This window comes from Gobio gobio (genome assembly GCF_949357685.1).
Source record: "Gobio gobio genome assembly, chromosome: 1".
Classification (NCBI taxonomy): Eukaryota; Metazoa; Chordata; class Actinopteri; order Cypriniformes; family Gobionidae; genus Gobio; species Gobio gobio.
This window is the reverse complement of record NC_137097.1, coordinates 58,223,303-58,236,733: the sequence shown is the minus strand read 5'-3', so window position 1 is coordinate 58,236,733 and position 13,431 is coordinate 58,223,303. Positions and strand designations below refer to the sequence as shown.

Here is a 13,431-nt window from a genome sequence, read left to right as displayed (position 1 = left end):
AGGAATGCCAGTGGCATAGTGAACGCCCATTCACTGCACATGTCTCAGCACAAACACTGTTCAAATTAACAAACTTCTTCTCCATACACACAAGAATTATGAATGCATGTTTGTTAGACGGCTGTTGGAAGTGGGCAGAGAGTCTTTGCCATTTAAAAGAGCTTGTGTCTGTCTTCCCTTGTGTCTCTTTGTTTATTTGCAGTGTAGGAGTTTACACAGGTCAAAGACGTTATTGTTGTGTCTACTGTCTACTACGGTCTACACTATGCTAGATTACGATTCCTCATTATAGCTGCCTTGATTGTGTCTGTGTGTGTTTGTGTGTGTTCATGTTTTTCTATCCCGGTTGGGACTTCAATCTGACTCACACTGACTCGTGGGGACTCGTGTCACTGGGGGGACATAAATTGAGGTCCCCATGGGTACAAAAGCTTATAAATCATACAGAATTAGTTTTTTTTTTTGAAAATGTAAAAGTGCAGGAAGTTTTGTGATATACAGAATATACAGTTTGTATAGTATAATAACCATTACGTGATGTGCCCCACAAAGATAGCGAACTAGACATGTGTGTGTTACTGTGTGTGTGTGTTTTAGGAGTAATGAGGGCACATAGTGAACATTTTTTGGCACTCTGTTGCACCAGTCATGTTTTACAAGAGGCAAATGAATCCTCACACGTGTCCAGCTTTACACACTGTGATGACGCCTTTGACTTCCTTCTTGCATGGACAATAATGATTTAATAGTTACATTTTTTTTCTGTTTCCGGGTGCTTGTTTATTATTTATCAGACCGTTTATAGTTTCTAATAACTAATAGAGTTAGACGGTCTTCAATTTAAAAGAAATATCAGAGAGACTTGAGAAACTTTATTATGTCATTACACAATGACTTTATTTATAAACCACATTATGACTTAGTTTAAAGACTGATGTTTGAAAATTGTTTAATTTCTTTATGCTCTATTTGGTGTCACTAGTGGTGCATAAATTACACACTTCAGCTTTAACACAGTAGTAATGGACTTGTGTGTGGTTTCTCTCTGTCAGTCTCTGTGACGGAGGTGGAGTGTGTGCGGGAGGGCTGTCAGTCGGAGTGTCTGCGACGGATGGCAGGTCTGGTTCCAGAGACCCAATGCTTCACTGTGGTTTTCCGTGGAGGAAGGAAAAGCCTGGATCTGTGCTGCCCCACACAGGAGGATGCGGAGCGCTGGGTCCGAGGCATCCGCACACTCAAAGACAGAATCTCCAACATGAGTCAGAAAGAAAAGCTGGACCAATATCCTTAAAGCCATACCTGCAGGGTGAAACCTGAGTACTAATTGAGTCTACAGCAAGTAATCCACTGCTCATTAGTGCTATTTACAGCATTGAATGCACATTTAATTATAGTATTTATACAGAAGGCGGTGGTTAAGTTTCCTTGGCCACCATATGCCAATTAATGCACATGTAAACACACTCTCCATTACTCACTGAGAGAGCTGACTATATATAGACCAGATGTAGAACAGATATCTACACGCACACAAGAACCACATGTCATGGTATCTCTTCTCATCGGAAATACCTTTGTCCTGTTTCTTTCCCCCCGATGTTTTTCACTCTATGATCTTTTTTTTATTTTAAACCTGTATGCCCTTTATGATCTTTTTCTCATCTATAATATAGTTTTGCTTCAGGTGCAATGTTGGTTTTTGACTACATGCAGCTTCTAATTTAATTTTTAAATGTGTTAAAATACTTTCATCTATCCCAGGTTAATATGCAGAAAGGAAATCAAATGTTGATTACCCTGAATCAAAACATTGGCTATGTTTCCATCCACCTATTTTTATGCGCATTTTGGGATATCGCATAATACAATTCTGGATGGAAACGCCAAGATGCGCATAAATTCTAAAAATGTCAATAAAAAATTGAGGCAGATACATTTTTTATCTGATAAGAAGCCAAAGTCTGTCATCAGAATGATTTGGTTTAATTCCCTCCCAGAAACGTTATTGCATTTCATCTGCACGCTCTGAGACGCAAGTCGTTCGTGGTGGAAAAAAGAGCCACAGTGGCTTCCCCGATTGCAGCAACTTTCATTTTTATTACAGATATTTTGTGCAGTTTGCCAGGAAGTGTCGATTTTGGGGAGATTTGGAAGACAGGGGACGGAAACGGTGCTCTATTCATAAATGTTTTATGCGATATTCCAATTTTGCGCATTAAATTTGCAACTTTGGAAGTTTATTTGAGCCCAACTAGCCTGACACAACTGCAAAAAAATAAAAAATTCAAGGCAATTAAATTGCCTGAAATGTAAATCAGGCCCTGTGATCTGACATGATTTATACTGGTACTGTCAAATTTTAAGACCAAAAAAGTCAAAACTCAAAGTTAAAAGAGTTATAGCGCTTACAATGCATGTGCAAAGAATGTGTTCAAATGAAACCATAACATATTTATAATACATTGTCTTTACAAATTAATTTAATATATTTTTGATATATTTATAATCGATTAATATACTTTATTAATATATTTTAATTAAATTTTTCATATTTTATGTTTGTAACAAACTAACCTGAAGTTATATGAAAAAGTAAGTTCCTTTGGACTGAGGTTGTGTTGCAGAGAGCTTGTTTATAGTATGGCTGGCATCATGTTGTGTATGCATGTTATCGCTTTGTCTAGTTTTCCCTAACTGTTCATACTTGGATTCGAGGCTATCTGAGACGTGCCGATCAGAACCAGGATGGTAAGATGAGCTACGACGAGGTGAAACATCTGCTACAGTTGATCAACATTGACCTGAACGAACAGTATGCTCGCACCCTCTTTAAGGTTTGTGCAAGAGATCCATGTGGCAGGAGTTGTTGAAATTAAATGATGCCTCGAGAAATCTCTCATTTATTCCTCCTCTTGTCTGTAGAAGTGTGATCGTTCCTGTGATGGGCGGCTGGATCATGTGGAGATTGAGGAGTTCTGTCGTGAGCTGATGCGCAGGCCGGAGCTGGATGCGGTGTTCAGGCATTATTCCAGTAACGGATGTGTGCTCACCACCTTGGAGCTGCGGGATTTTCTTGGAGACCAGGGCGAGGATGCATCACTGGCCCATGCGAAGAGTCTCATCCACACTTATGAGCTGAACGACTGGGGTACACAGCCATCAGAACCATACATTATTTGTCATTGAAGGCATGTTTATGGACAGACTGGGTTTATATATATATATATATACATATATACACTACCAGTCAAAAGTTTGGAAACTGTACTATTTTGATTGTTTTTTAAAGAAGTCTCTTCTGCTCACCAAGGCTGCATTTACGTTATTAAACAAAAAAAGCTGTAATATTGTGAAATATTATTAAAATGTAAAATAATGAATCATTTTCTATTTGAATATATTTTAAAATGTAATTTATTCCTGTGATGCAAAGCTGAATTTTGAGCATCAGTACTCCAGTCTTCAGTGTCACATGATCCTTCAGAAATCATTCTGATATGATTTGCTGCTCAAAAAAAAAAAAAAAGATTATCTTCAATGTTGAAAGCAGTTATGAATAGAATGTTCAAATAGAAATTTGAATAGAAAGTTCAAAAGAACAGTATTTATCTGAAATAGAAAGCTTTTGTAACATTGTACCATCGTTCAAAGGTTTTGGGTCAAAAGTTTTTATTTTTAATAACTTAAAGAAATTAATACGTTTATTCAGCAAGGATGCATTAAATTGATCAAGTGACAGTATAGACATTTATAATGTTGCAAAAGCTTTATATTTCAGATAAATGCTGATAGAACGCTTGAACTTTCTACTGAAATAAAATTGTACACAACTGTTTTCAACATTGATAATAAAGCATACAATTCTTGAGCAGCAAATCGGCATATTAGAATGATTTCTGAAGGATCATGTGACTCTAAAGACTGGAGTAATAATGCTGAAAATTCAGCTTTGAATCACAGAAATAAATAGCATTTTAAAATATATTCAAATAGAAAAAAGTTATTTTAAATAGTAAAAATATTTTACAATACTGTATTTTGGATCAAATAAATGCAGCCTTGGTGAGCAGAAGAGACTTCTTTCAAAAACAATCAAAATAGTACAGTTTCCAAACTTTTGACTGGTAGTGTATATATATATATATAACATATTTACACTACCAGTCAACATTTTGGGGTGTGGTGGAAAGCTTAATATTAATCTTTTAACTCAGTGAAGACTCTTGTACAATGAAGTTTTCTGTCCTTCAGGCTATTCATCACAGCTGGGAGAGCCGCCATTCATGCATGCACAATATTTATATTTTTACTCTTATAGCCTATTCTTTTCACTTTCACTTATGTCATTTTTTTATTTTCTCTTAGTTTTTTCAAACAGTTTTTTAAATTTGTTTTAAAGGATTTCTTGTTGAATAGCAATTCATGATGAATTCTTGATGAATAGCCAATTCAAAACTGTTCAAAACGGCTTCATTTTGTCATTGTGTTTGCTAATGATGTATAAAATCCAATCCGTTGCAAACTAAAGTGAAACCCTTGCCTGAAAAACTGAAAAAACATTTCTGTCCACTTCCACAAACTAGAGTGCAGCTCAGTAGTGTGTAATTGGTTATTGTACTAACCTTGGTTATTCCTGATGGCTCTTACTAGAATTGAGCTAGCTCTATTAAATCTTGTGCTAGCTCTATTAAAACTGTTAGCTTTTGACCAATACATTTTCTTTCTCACTCTCAGCCCAGAAGAATCTGTTCATGACCCAGAACGGTTTCACCATGTACATGCTCTCGAAAGAGAACGATGTGTTTAACCCGGATCATGCTCATGTCTATCAGGACATGAGCAGACCACTGGCTCACTACTACATCTCTTCCTCTCATAATACATACCTGACCAAAGACCAGGTGACCAGCGACAGCAGCGCTGAGCCTTATATCAGGTACAGCACCCACCCACCCATAATCCCATATTCTGCCTCCAGCATATAGAAGAAAACACACTTATTCTTTGTTCTGTAAAATCACAATGATTACTCGTGTCTGCATTATATCATTCACTAAGCTTAGCTAATTTTCTAACCGTTTATGTTGTTCTATTACACTGACAACACAAAGTTTTGCAGGAATTTAGGACAGAAAATGAAACGATTTTGCAGTGTAAAAATGTTTTGTCAGGGAGCCTAAACAATGTGTTCTCGTGGTAACATTCCAAATAACTTTTGGATTTAAATATGGTAAAATAGAGCTGAAGTGAACACACAATGTATAGGACATTTGTGGAATTTTATGGATGTGATGAAGTGAGATCCAGGCAGACCAGCAATGATTATGTCAGAAATCAATTTTTAATAAGGAAAAAAGAGGACAGAAAACTCAGCAAAAAAACTTATTTTGTCACAAGTGGCTGCAACAGTAAGTGCACGAGGAATAACTCAAGGAAACTATCTTTAATGCAATAATCCACAGAATACATTGGAAAATCACTGCAAACACATTTCCTTAACCAAGACGAGACCAGATAAAGAACTGAACAAAACAGGGAGTATTTATACACTGACTAAATGAGTTAATTAAACAACAGGTGAACAGAATAACTAACCAAGGGAAAAAACTGGCACACACTAGGAAACTAGGCCAAATGACAGGGCACACAGGCAAAACAGGAACAGGGAAAACAGAACCAAAACACAATGAAGCTTACATGTTACACTATCTTATTCTATAGTTTATAATTCATTCTTAAAGGGGTGATGAATTGAGAAATCAACTTTCCTTTGAGCCTTTGATATATAAAAGTTCATCGTGATATAAGAATATCCTGTAAGTTTCGGGGCTGAAAACTTCCTTGTTAGTCAAAGAAAAGCTGTTATTGACACCAGGCCCAGAAAACGCTTGATCTCAGAATATGTCGAGCATTGACGTCATAGAATGCAGAAGCACCGCCTCAAGCCCGCCCACCGACTCGTGGAGCTAAACGGGTCGCGGTACCAAGCAATAAACATGACGGTTCAAGCTCACGTGCGTAAGACATTGCGCGTTTGTTTCCTTCATTTCACCGCATAATCGATTGTAAACAAGATACAGGTCGAGACTGGATTTGCAGACATATTGAGATTAAAACACAATGCTGTGCCTTCTATATTGGATCCGACAGGAAACGGTGCAACACACTTATGTGAGTAAAACATGTTTTTTAAATGTGTTAGTATTGCATTGTTACAGATCGTTTGATATCTATTGATTACATACCTTAGCACGCGGTCAGGCTGGATAATCCTTTATTTGAATTCTTATTGGTTCATTTGTGATCAGACTCGGACTTGTAACGGCAGGGCTCGCAAAGTGTGTGTGTGTGTACTGTTCGCGGTTATATTCACTGATCGGGCCGGCCAAGTAATACAAAAATAACTTTACTTTCTTACGCGTGCGTGTGTGTGTGTGTGTGCGTGTGTGTGTGTGTGTGTCTACGGTTCGCGGTTATATTCACTGATCGGACCGGCCAAGTAATACAAAAATAACTTTACTTTCTTACGTGTGCGTGTGTGTGCGTGTGTGTGTGTGTGTCTACGGTTCGCGGTTATATTCACTGATCGGACCGGCCAAGTAATACAAAAATAACTTTACTTTCTTACGTGTGCGTGTGTGTGCGTGTGCGTGTGTGTGTGTGTGTCTACGGTTCGCGGTTATATTCACTGATCGGACCGGCCAAGTAATACAAAAATAACATTCCAATCAATCGCAGGTGGATAAGAGATGAATCATTGTGTTTGTTTGATAAAGATATTTTGCGAGCCCTGTGAGCGATTCTCCAGACGCTTTCAAAACAATTCCCACATGTACTGAGGGGAGCTGAAGCTCATTAAATGTGCAAATCTTATCCAATTCTAGCCGTGGGCATTTACTTCCAAGTCTTCAGTGCGGCACGCCCATAAAAAAAACAACCGTTTTTCAGAGAGCCTCAAAACCATGGCAGAAAATAGCCTATTACTTATTCATTATGATGTTTCTGAATGTAAAAACCACACAAACGTCATAAGTTGACCTCAGACAACAGTATAAAAAATTAAAAAAGCCAGTTCATGACCCCTTTAAATATTCCTTAGTATTCAAGTATAAGTAACAGATAAAGATTTTGAAGATCAGAGTACAGAGAAAGAAGGACCCAAAAGAAGATATTTGCAGAATACAGGTAGATGAAGAAGAGAAGAAGCAGAAGAAAAAAAAGTGAAGAACAAAATAAGAGCAAATAATATATATGCAGGAAACTTGCATCATCTCATGTCTGCAGAGATGGAAACAGACATATTTTAATACAAAGGTACATCACGTAATCAGTTAATGAATACGAATAATTTCGCATACACTAGAATGACTGGTAATCCAATTCTGTAAGGCTCGTATTTTGTCCAGAATTAAATATTTGATCACCAGAGGCAGCTTAGTCTCGCCTAGCCAGACCTTTAGACTGACTTCATCGCAGCTTTCATTGGCCTAGGACGGCCCAAGAGGACGTCTGGTCTGAACGACATGTAAAGCAATCTATCACAGTTCGTTTTGTTCTGCATCATGTGTAGGTGTGTGAAAATTGAAAGCCGATGTCCCTACGATAACAGACTGATAACAGCATCTAATAAATGATTCATTCAAGAACGTTGTGCGAGTTTACTGCAACTTCACATACTTTTGAAAATCCAGCGTTTAGTTGATCCTGATAAGCTCTCATTGTCACCATTGTAAACATGACAGCTTTCTTCTTCCGCAAGAGGGTTTGGGGTCTCAACATCTTTGTTTCCAGATGGGCCGGCACACACATCTCCCAGAAATCCTGCAGAATTCAAGCAATCAGATAACAACTTCAAAACTCCCAAACTCTTTCCCATTTTATGTGTCTTATGCATCAGACGTTCAGCTGTGATGTATGATGCTGAGACTAGAGCCAGCTATGCAAAACTTACAGAACCACTGGGTTATGAGATACAACACCCATACTATGATGACATTTAATGTTCATACTCTTTATTTGTGGTTAAACTCGTAGGTCTTGTGTCTGTGTTTGTGTTTGTGTAGAGCTCTGCATCAGGGCTGTCGCTGTGTTGAGCTGGACTGCTGGGACGGTGATAAAGGAGAGCCCATGATATTCCACGGACACACGCTCACCTCCAAAGTGCTCTTTAAAGAAGTCATCGAGACCATCGCTCAGTATGCCTTCAAGGTGCAGACGCATGAAGCATACCAACAGCCTATAATGAAAATCTTTATATAATAATGCAACAATATGGGTTAGTTGTTTCTCTCAAACAATTCTCTCTCACTCTCTCTCTCTCTCTCTGTAGGTGTCTCCATATCCTCTGATCTTGTCACTGGAGAATCACTGCTCAGTAGAGCAGCAGGCGGTCATGGCGCAGCACCTTCACTCCATTCTTGGCAAAAAGCTCCTGAGAAAGCCACTCAATGAGCTGCCCCTCAGACAGCTGCCCTCGCCTGAGGTCACACATGCTTCCAGTTTTTCTCTTCCTTGAATTAATAGTTGATCAAATATTCAAAACATAAGATATTTATAGGCATACCTGCATTTAAAAAATGAACCAAATTTTTTTTCATTATGCTAATCGGACACCACTCCATGTTGTAATTAGTTCATGTGACCTCAATGTTTCCATTACCCTGTTTTTATGCATATTTTGAAGCATTGCATCAGAAACGAGTAATGGAACTTAATGCAAATAATGGGAGATAGAAATGCACTTGCTGAATAAATTCTGACGTAGCAAACATTAAACCCACGTGACTAATCGGCTGTTTCAGCTGATGGTGTTTTGTTTACTGTTGGTTACTAGGTTACCAATACCATCCGCTCAAACAACTTGATGGAAACGCACCTAATTTGTGTTTTGAAGCGTTTAGTGTTGCATATTACTTTTTATGTAGGCACTAGGCAGTATGTATACTGTAGACTACTGTTAATCATAATACAATGGCAATACAATAGTTACTGTATGTAACTATTTCACACGTCACGTTTTGCATAACGAGAGTTTGCTGTCACTCATTTGCATTTACATATACACCGATCAGGCACAACATTATGTATATAAACAGCCCTGACCCGTCGAGGTGGACTCCACTAGACCACTAAAGTTATCTGCTGTGGTATCTGCCACCAAGATGTTAGCAGCAGATCCTTTAAGTCCAGTACGTTGCGAGGTGGGGCCTCCATGTATCAGACTTGTTTGTTCAGCACATCCCATAGATGCTTGATTGGATTAAGGTCTGTGACACCTTTCTATCAGAACCAGCACTAACTTCTTGAGCAATTTGGGCTACAGTAGCTTACAGAACCACACAGGCCAGCCTTTGCTCCCCACTTGCATCAAAATGAGCCTTGGCTGCCCATGACCCTGTCGCCGGTTCACAAATGTTCCTTTCTTGGATCACTTTTGATAGATACTGACCACTGCAGACCGGGAACACCCCACAAGAGCTGCCGTTTTGGAGATGCTCTGACCCAGTCGTCTAGCCATCACAATTTGGCCCTTGTCAAACTCGCTCAAATCCTTACGTTTGCCCATTTTTCCTGTTTCTAACACATCAACTTTGAGGACAAAATGTTCACTTGCTGCCTAATATATCCCATTAAAGGTGCCGTGATGAAGAGATAATCAGTGTTATTCACTTCACCTGTCATAATGTCATGCCTGATCGGTGTACAGTACCTTTCAAAATTTGCGGCCGGTAAGATTTTTTTATGTTTTTGAAAAAAGTCTTAGTCACACTTTAGATTAGGGTCCAATTCTCACTATTAACTAACTATTAACTACAACGTTTGCCTCCTAATTACTGCTTAATAATAGCTAGTACGGTAGATGTTAAGTTTAGGTATTGGGTAGGATTAAGGGATGTAGAATATGGTCATGCAGAATAAGGCATTAATATATGTTTTATAAGTACTAATAAACAGCCAATATCATAGTAATATGCATGCTAATACACTCAAGTTGGGTTGAAAATGGACTAACCCAGCAATTGGGTTGTTTTAACCCAGCGGTTGGGTTAAATGTTTGCTTAAAACAACCCAATCGCTGGGTTAAAACAACCCAATTGCTGGGTTAGTCCATTTTCAACCCAACTTGGGTTATTTTTAACCCAGCATTTTTTAGAGTGTAAGCCACTAGTTAATAGCGAGAATTGGACTCTAAACTAAAGTGTTATCGAAGTCTCTTATGCTTACTAAGACTGCATTTATTTGATAAAAAATACAGTAAAATAGTAATATTATGAAATATTATTACAATTAAAATAACTGTTTTCTATTTGAATATATTTTAAAATGTCATTTATTCCTGTGATGGCATGCAAAGCTGAATTTTAGTGTGACACGATCGATCAGAAATCATTCTAATATGCTGATTTGCTTCAAGAAGCATTTCTTATTGTTATCAATGTTGAAAACAGTTGCACTGCTTAATATTTTTGAGGAAACCATATTTTGTTTGTTTGTTTGTTTAATACATTAATTCATCCTTTCTGAATAAAAATATTAATTTCTTTCAAAAACCTTACTGACCCCAAACTTGTAAGCAGTAGTGTGTGTATTCAGCAGAAGCTTTGCATAAAATGACTTCCATACATTCTGGAAATCAACCCCAAGATGTTGGTTTTGCTAACCCTTCCTTTCCTGTTCCTGGAATCTTCCTGTTTACTTTCGGAAGATTATCAGTAAAAACATCAAGGAAATGTGCATTTGTGTAGTACTAGGAATTAATTTATGTCAACACATGCCAGTGCTCATACTCATGTAGTGTAAAGTGTCATGCAATCTTGCCTTTTTTTCATATTTATGATGAGATTCCCTCCTTTTTTTTCACTCTACACTGTTTCCAAGACTTTTTGTTTTTCTTACATACTATAAAGGTGTGTTTAAGGTGTGTTCAGCCTCTGACGTGAATTATTATATTACCTGTCACAATGTTATATTCCATTTTCCAAGAAGGACAAGGTGTTCGTGGTATTGGTGAAGAACATTTCACCAATGTTCTTTTTGTAATGTGCCCGTTTTACTGTAGGAGTTAATGGGGCGGATCCTGCTGAAGGGGAAGAAGTTGAGCGGCCTGCTGGGGAAGAATGACAGCTGGATTAGTTTCTCAAACAGCTCAGATGAAGATTCTGTTGCGGGAGGGGGCGGGAGCAAAAAGGAATCTAAAAAGGATCCTGGGAAGGTGAGTCCAGATATGAATGGCTTTCCGGGCCAAGTTATTAAATCCTGTTCTCAGTTTTGCAAATGAATGGATGATTATGTGGTTGGATGTGTACTTTTTGTGTTTTAACATTTGGCATATTTGAAATAATTATTGTGGTCTTTATGAGTATGACTGCAGCTCAGATAAATGTATCAGCTATATGTGATACAAGTGTATGTTTATGATTCATAAAATGCCTAAACGTTCTCTGAAAATGTTTTGCCTGTGTGTTTACATACGCATTGACCCCCCCAGTCTGTGAGCACTAAACTGAGTCCAGAGATGTCAGATCTGGTGGTGTATTGTCAGAGTGTGCCCTTCAGTGGTTTCGAGACAGCCAATCAGGGACCTCCTAGCGCAATGTCCTCTTTTTCGGAGAATGAGGCGCTCAAACTCATCAAAGACTCAGGTGAGATGAACAGATCAAATCTTACACTGCATATTAACTCAAGCGTCATCATGTTCTTTGTGCTTTAGCACTAATCCACACACAGAACCACTGCAATGAGACGCGCTTCCTGTTGGGGATGGATGGATATATAGATAGATATAATATTGTGCTATTCGTCATAATAGGTGTGGCAAGCGACTTCCCAGAAATACACTGCTGTATGAATATATTTTACAGATTACTGTGAACTGCGTATTGTTTTAATGTTTGCTGCTTTTATCAGGACCGGTCTGTTGCCTAGGGCCAAACCATATGGTTCATAATAAATGAGCACTTCCAATGCAAAGACACTGCTCTTCCAGCCAACACTGACAGTCAGCGACACAACAAATTTAAATCAAACTCACATCATTTCATAATTAGGTCGTGTCACACCACCCAGTTACAGAGCTACCACACAAACCACAATAACATAATTAGACAAAGGTCAGTCACGCTATCCTTTTGGAGAAAAAAAAAATACATTGAAACTATTATAGGAAGAAACTATCAGATTATATAATGTATTTAGTAAATCAAAGCAATATTTACTCTACCGTTTAAATGTGTGGATCATAAAAGAAGTTCCTAATGCCCACCAAAGCTGCATTTTTTTTTAGATATCCAAAATACAGTAAAAATTGTACAGTAATATTAATATTGTGAAAAAGTATTATAATTTAAAAGAACTGCTGAATGTTCTGTCTTTAGTGTCACATGATTCTTCAGAAATCATTCTAATATGCTGATTTGCTGCTCAAGAAACCTTTATTATTGTTATTATCAATGTTGAAAACAGTTGTGCTGCTTGGTATTCTTGTGGAAACTGTTATACTTTTTCGTTGATGCTCTGATTAAAGGTGAACTATGTAGGATTTTTGCAGTAAAATATCCAAAAACCACTTGGCCAGTGTTATATATTTTGTTCAGTTGAGTACTTAGAATATCCCAAATGTTTCCAACTATTTGTAAATCGTGAGAAATTGCTATTTTAACCAAGGAACCGAGACGTATGAGCTATGCGTTTGAGGGAGTCGCCTGTCGATTGCGTCACATCTGCGGTACCCTCGGTTACCGTTTTTATTTAGCAGAAACGCTGTACTCTCACTGCAGTGTGAACAAGTGTCATAGCAGCCACTGAGCGAACGTCATAACCTAATTTTCAACACACTCAGATATATCTAATATGATAAACAGAGTTGCGTTACCTCATACTCATGACTGGAAAAGAGGAAATGGCGCCGGCGACCGTGTCATAATAAAAGTCCCGCCGGCGACTATGCCATAATAACAGTCCTGCTCTTCAATCGCTCCAGCGGCCTTGCTCAGCTCCACAACACTGGGTCCTGCTCTGCTTCATACTACAGTAATGTTAATAATCGCATCCATGAACATGATTTCTGAGTCCTATCCTGACTCTTTCCCACCGGCTGTGAGGTGAAGACCACATGTCCCAAGATTCTGCGCTCAAACGTGCCGTCATCAAACTACGCCTTTGTTTTGAACAGGCGACCTCTAGTGGACGGAAAAGTTACATAGTGTAGCTTTAATAGAAAGTTTAAAAATGTCAGAAATGTTCAGAAATGCTGCCAGTGTTGATCAATTTAATCCATCCTTGCTGAATAAAAGTATTATTTTCTTTAAAAAAGAAAAAATCTTACTGACCCTAACTTTAGTGTATGCAAAAACAATGAGAAATATCAATTAGTTAACAGCATTAAAGGGATAGTTCACCCAAAAATGAAAATTATGTCATAATTTACTCACC

The 13,431-nt window shown here is 38.0% G+C and overlaps 1 protein-coding gene across 1 annotated transcript in view; it reads left to right on the top strand.

Annotated features, from left to right (window-relative positions):
- plcd3a (phospholipase C, delta 3a) overlaps nucleotides 1–13,431 on the top strand; it is a 33,054-nt gene that overhangs the window by 15,043 nt on the left and 4,580 nt on the right. The window contains exons 3-10 of the mRNA XM_079823222.1: nucleotides 1,053–1,281; nucleotides 2,705–2,834; nucleotides 2,923–3,148; nucleotides 4,735–4,936; nucleotides 8,064–8,208; nucleotides 8,330–8,482; nucleotides 11,060–11,212; nucleotides 11,489–11,642. Of these exons, the coding sequence (XP_079679348.1) occupies nucleotides 1,053–1,281; nucleotides 2,705–2,834; nucleotides 2,923–3,148; nucleotides 4,735–4,936; nucleotides 8,064–8,208; nucleotides 8,330–8,482; nucleotides 11,060–11,212; nucleotides 11,489–11,642 (1,392 nt within the window). The remainder of the gene's footprint in view (nucleotides 1–1,052; nucleotides 1,282–2,704; nucleotides 2,835–2,922; nucleotides 3,149–4,734; nucleotides 4,937–8,063; nucleotides 8,209–8,329; nucleotides 8,483–11,059; nucleotides 11,213–11,488; nucleotides 11,643–13,431) is intronic.